Raw genomic sequence first — 5,597 nt, 5'->3', positions numbered from 1 at the left:
TTTGTGGAGATACAAATATTTACGGGGATAATGAGAATCCGGAAGCAAGTTTCTGAAAGTGTTTGCACTTACCATTTCCAAAACCTCGTTGGGAAGATCAACCAAATATGACCAGTTGAACTTATGGTTGAGACCGTGTGTGCTCGCCCTTAACTCCTGTGTGTGCAAAAGTACACCCCTTTGAAAAACACAAGTCAGGAACACATAGCCGACCTGATACGTGCATCCCAACTGATTATGATAGACAGGAAGAGAAACCTTGTATCAGCAACTTTTTCAGAGAGAAAGCCATACATTTGCGCTGTAACTCAGCATAAACAGCATTGTAAATGAAGTCCAGACCCGATGCTTGTACTTTCGCAGAAACATGTGCAACAGAATCTATTAAACTTAGCAGAGCTTCTTTATCATAAATCATGTTTACACTAAAACACGCAAACGCGCAACTGATTGTGATTCGTTTTGTGTTAGGTGGAAAACATCAAAATGACACAAAAGTGCAGCCAAACACCAAGAGAAAAACAAAGCAGAAACACTAAAACACCTACATGTGAAACCCGGAATTATGCCAGAAACAACATGACACTGCACTCATCCAGTGTGTAAGTTTGCCCTGAATAAAAGCATCTCAAGAAACTTGTGGTGACCAAAAGAAGATGCCAGTCTCAACCAAGTGATGTCCAGTACACCTTTAAATAAATACATGTTCCTAAAGCAGGAAGGTTGATGCACAAAGATGTACTGCGTTAGGCTTTCTACCTGGCAAAGTGATGAAAAGAGACTTGGGACAGTAATTGAAACGCAAGTCTGAGTTGTTGCCTCTGACTAAACACGTAGAGTTCCAACTCAGGATGTCACAGCTGTGGTTGTACTAAAAGGAACACGGGAGAGAACAGTCGAGTTTGTCAGAACTCAGAAAACATAAAGAGTTTCAGGTTGAGATCAAGTTGTCATTTTCAGTAAAACAGAACTTGTCATCTTTCTACTGCATGACTTACAGGAAAATTGCTTATACAATTTTACGAAGTTTTAAATTCTGTCACAACATAATACAACAAGATTAAGCCATTCATCTAAAGACTACAAGTCGTCACTAACAACTAGGCTGGAGCTCCACAGTTCACAGTCCCTTGTGTTGCCTCGTGCCTTAACATCTGAAGATAGCATATGTTCTTTCCTTTTTCACGCAGTCTCGACCTCAAGAGTGCATATTCCACCAGACAGCAGCGGCGAAGAAAATGTTGTGGGTGGTACTTAAAATCTGCAGCTCACAGACATTGATTCAAAAAATAAGGTCAAAATGCACGACACAAGTTCAAAGTTGGTAGCTAATAGTACAAGCCATATGTCAGGTGAAAAAGAGTTCAGTAACCATCAAGCCTTTTCATGTCTAAGACATGCTGCCATCACTGGTCAATGTATTGCGTTTATACTGATGTTTAAGTAACTAACAAGATCATAGTGAGGACTGAGGAGCAATACCTATTTTACATCATATGTGATCCCTACTCCAGAAATTCTTCCATGAGACCCTATTAAAATTAAACAGAATATTATTTGCACGGGAAACATTCAGAGTGGGAAAGTACAGTGTAACAGATAGCAAACCTGTGATATAAATTGTTCTGCATCTGTGCGCCTAAGGAAATGGAGTGAATTTTTTGTCAATGACACGGAATGGTCACCAAGAGATACTTCACCAATGTCCTCCAGCACCCGAACCTGGATATAAGGATCCTTGGGGGGTACCATGTCCTATAAAACATGTAAAAAAAGTCCGGTAATCGTGTTTCATCCCCAAAAAATGAATGAAACAGGAAATATACATACCACTGTTAAATCTATATCCATCTCTGAGATATAAGACTTAATGGCTGAAGAGTGGCTTCTGAAGTACTCTTTCTCTGAAAAATTGAGCTTTTCTTGTATTTCATGAGGAAGCACAGGACCAATTTTCCATCTAAAACTCCGAATAGTTTCTGCTCGGTTGTACCTAGTTGGATACAATGATTTCAGCTAGTGTACACCAAAAAGCAGGTTAAGCATGTATAATCAGCATTGAAGGGGAGAGAGAGCCCGATGTGAGATCTGAATAGTGTACATGTAAGCCATGAGGCATCTTTTGTTGCGGAGCAGCGAGAGATGGTGGATAGCTGCACCATAGTGGTCTTCGTTTCTTGTTGTTTCAATGTCTAAGTTTTGCTCCACCATTTTTCTGTCATAAACATAAAGCAGATCAGGCGTTTGAATAGTCTGTACACTTTGATGTGAGGATAGCAACTAAGGATGCTGTTGGTTCAATGCAGTTCGTTTGTTTTGCAGATGAAATGGTGAAATTAGTCAGTTACTCACAGGTCGAGATTATATGAGCATCAACATTCTAATAGGGTGCAGGTACCTGATCAATGCCTGAAACTGTGCATTGTGCTCACCGCACTCTCTAATGACCTGATCAAATACATCGCTCTGCAAATTCCATAAGACAGCGAGTTAGGGATCAGCATAATGGACAAATTAAAAGGAACTGTAGCTACCATGATCATACTGCCCAAACAGTACAAGAATATGACACAGTGCTGCAGCTAATGCCAGAGTTCCGTCCTAGAGATGCCACGGCAGTACAATTTACCATCCGCACAAGTAATGAATACTTTAACAGCAATATCATGGAATTCGGTACCATGAACCTTGCAGTTTGGCCGGTATGTGTTGGCTCACACAATTGCAAGGAAGAGTGGCGTGAAGCACTTGAGAGTAAACAGATGTTGGTTAACAGGTGCCAGAACCTTCGCAAGCCAGACAAATCACTAACAATTGTACCGAGGCTTTGTGCAGTTCAGGTGCCGGCACATAACAGTTGCTGATAAATAATACTCTCACAAACAAGATTAAACGAAATTCCGCTTTAACATAGTAACAAGGATGCAGAACACTAAGGATTGTCTGGAGATCCGGAGCTCTTAGGAGTGAACACGTAACAAACCGCATAGGATGCGAGAACATAACAATTCCCATAGGGCTGTAAAATAGAGAGTTTATAAATCGAATTTCTCGCATGCAGACACCTAACAAGACCAGATTGGGCAAAATTGGGCCCTAAAAAAGACGCATCGAGGAGACCGGAGCACCGCGGACTCGGATTCCGAACCAGCGACCAGGGACTGCGAGCGCGTATGGAGTAGAGAGGCGAAGAATTACGTTGAAAATCACGAGCTGGCCGGGCTCGCAGGCGTCGAGCTCCTTCAGCAGCTGCGACGCGCGCCTCGCGTACATCCTGCCACTCCTCCGCCAGGCCCTCCTGCCGCCGCGCGCGAAGTGTTCGACGGAATGGCGCTGCGGGACAGGGCCGGATCTGCCACGGCTGGAGCCTGGGGCCGGCAGGGACGGCAGATCGCGCGCGGCGGGCGTTGAGTTGGGGGCTCGGCCGGGCGGGAGGCGCGAGCGGTGGGGGAGAAGGGGAATTTGGCGTGGGCGCGCGGGAAACTTTTGGTGGACTCGGTTTGGGAGGCGGGAGGGGGATGAGGATTAGAGGAGCGTGGTTTGTTTGGCTGCGGCGAACAGCACTCTTGCCGCGTGCGCAGCATGCCGTCTGCGCCGTCCGTTTAGATCGGAATTACGGCGGTCCAACGCGCCGAGATAGAAGTGTGTCTGTTTTTTGTCCGCGTGTGACCTATTTCAGATTTAAATTTGGGTCGGGATTGCATCAACGCGGATGTGTTTTTTGTCCGCGTGTGTCCTCCCCTAGCCCGCCAGTCGGTGGCACATAGGCCATTCCCCCCTCACCTATCAACAGCCATCACTCCCGGCCACCACGCCCTCGACATTGTCGCCCAGTTCCGGCCAGTTGTACGCTGCCCAGGCCGCCATCCGCACCCACAAACCTCCCACCGCAGCACGCCGCACCCGACGACCGCTCTTGCAGGTGTTGGTGGATTGTTTTCGCCGCCGCCGTAGCACCCCCACAACCACCCCACCCCCTCACCTCCGCCGCCGCCAGCAACACCGGTCACCTCCATGCCGACATGCCTGCTGCCTGGTCTGGGAGAGACGCGGGGCTCTTCACCGGGCGGCTTCTTCCACCGTGCCACAAGGTGTTCAACGTTTCACCCTCAGGTACAGATGGATAGTGGCGATGAGTACTTTTTCAACAACTTCATCTGCGATTCAGACGATTCTTTGTCAGGCGATGAGGAGATTGTGGTTGCTACTTTGGTCATTCATGACCACATTGCTAACCGGCGGCCGATGTTCAGGGGCTCAATTTTCGGGGCATTGCTTCGGCGTTGAATCACAACAGAGCGAGTGGTCATTGCCTACTCTTGAAGGACTACTTCAAGTCCGCTTCCCCACTTCAAACACAACCTATTCCGACGCCACTTCTGAATGGTTAGACATGTGTTCAATCTTATCCGGGAGGGGGTGGCGTGCGATGATTATTTCGTATGCAAGGAGGATGCCCTGGGAAAGGCTGGCTTCTCCTCTTGTCAGAACTGCACTGCAGCTATTCGGATGCTTGCATACGGAATACCCGGTGATATGATGAGTATGTCTGCATGAGTGAGTCCACATGCCTAGAATCCATGTAGAGGTTCTGCAAGGCTGTGGTAGTTGTGTTTGGCCCGGAGTACTTGAGAGAGTCAACTGCTGCAGATACAACCCGGTTGTTGGCAATCAATGCCGATAGAGACTTTTTCGAGGATGTTTGATAGCATAGATTGTATGCGCTGGAAGTGGAAGAATTGTCCATATGCTTGGCAAGGGTAGTATAGGGGCCATGTGAAAACTTGCACTGTCATACTTGAGGCTGCGGCTTCACGATATCTCTGGATTGCACTCTTTCTTCGGCACTGGCCGGCTGTCATAATGACATCAACGTGCTTCAGCGCTCTCCGGTGTTCATAAGGCTTTCAGAAGGCAACTACTAAAAGGTCAATGCTGAGATCAATGGCCACCACTACAACAAAGGATACTACCTAGCTGATGGTGTCTATTCTTAGTGGACTACTCTTGTGAAGACAATCCCCAACCCAATTGGAGAGAGGAGACAGATATTTGCCCGAGCACAAGATTTGTTCGGAATCCCCTCTAGTGTGCATCTATAGCGGTGCCTAAACACAACGTCACTTCGGATTCCTAAGCCACTTTGCATGTTTCTATTTGTGGGTAGAGCTGGTATTGATACGTGCATACACAGCCCGTATCACTGAAGGAAATATGCCCTAGAGGCAATAATAAAGTTATTATTTATTTCCTAATATCATGATAAATGTTTATTATTTATGCTAGAATTGTATTAACTGGAAACATGATACATGTGTGAATACATAGACAAACAGAGTGTCACTAGTATGCCTCTACTTGACTAGCTTGTTGATCAAAGATGGTTATGTTTCCTAGCCATAGACAAAGAGTTGTCATTTGATTAATGAGATCACATCATTAGGAGAATGATGTGATTGACTTGACCCATTCCGTTAGCTTAGCACTCGATCGTTTAGTATGTTGCTATTGCTTTCTTCATGACTTATACATGTTCCTATGACTATGAGATTATGCAACTCCCGTTTGCCGGAGGAACACTTTGTGTGCTACCAAAC

The 5,597-nt window shown here is 46.0% G+C and overlaps 1 protein-coding gene across 1 annotated transcript; it reads right to left on the bottom strand.

Annotated features, from left to right (window-relative positions):
* Nucleotides 1-901: 901 nt before the first annotated feature.
* On the bottom strand, nucleotides 902-3,555 carry LOC123170452 (DNA replication complex GINS protein PSF1). The gene is made up of 7 exons (XM_044588318.1): nucleotides 3,199-3,555; nucleotides 2,399-2,466; nucleotides 2,102-2,215; nucleotides 1,831-1,993; nucleotides 1,609-1,755; nucleotides 1,483-1,532; nucleotides 902-1,261 (listed from the first exon to the last, which is right to left on the bottom strand). Exons 1-6 carry the CDS (start codon nucleotides 3,271-3,273, stop codon nucleotides 1,506-1,508), a joined length of 594 nt encoding a protein of 197 aa, XP_044444253.1. The 5' UTR covers nucleotides 3,274-3,555; the 3' UTR covers nucleotides 902-1,261; nucleotides 1,483-1,505.
* Between the last annotated feature and the right edge of the window lie 2,042 nt (nucleotides 3,556-5,597).

Source organism: Triticum aestivum, chromosome 1D, assembly GCF_018294505.1.
Source record: "Triticum aestivum cultivar Chinese Spring chromosome 1D, IWGSC CS RefSeq v2.1, whole genome shotgun sequence".
NCBI classification, from domain to species: Eukaryota; Viridiplantae; Streptophyta; class Magnoliopsida; order Poales; family Poaceae; genus Triticum; species Triticum aestivum.
The sequence above is the reverse complement of the archived record's forward strand: the minus strand, read 5'-3'. Positions and strand labels throughout refer to the sequence as shown.

Coding starts and splice junctions, on each gene's coding strand:
- LOC123170452 (XM_044588318.1), bottom strand. CDS start 3,273: ATGTACGCGAGGCGCGCGTCGCAGCTGCTGAAGGAGCTCGACGCCTGC. Junction 2,467..3,198: donor GCCAGCTCGTGATTTTCAAC/GTAATTCTTCGC, acceptor TGGAATTTGCAG/AGCGATGTATTTGATCAGGT. Junction 2,216..2,398: donor CAGTTTCAGGCATTGATCAG/GTACCTGCACCC, acceptor TGTTTATGACAG/AAAAATGGTGGAGCAAAACT.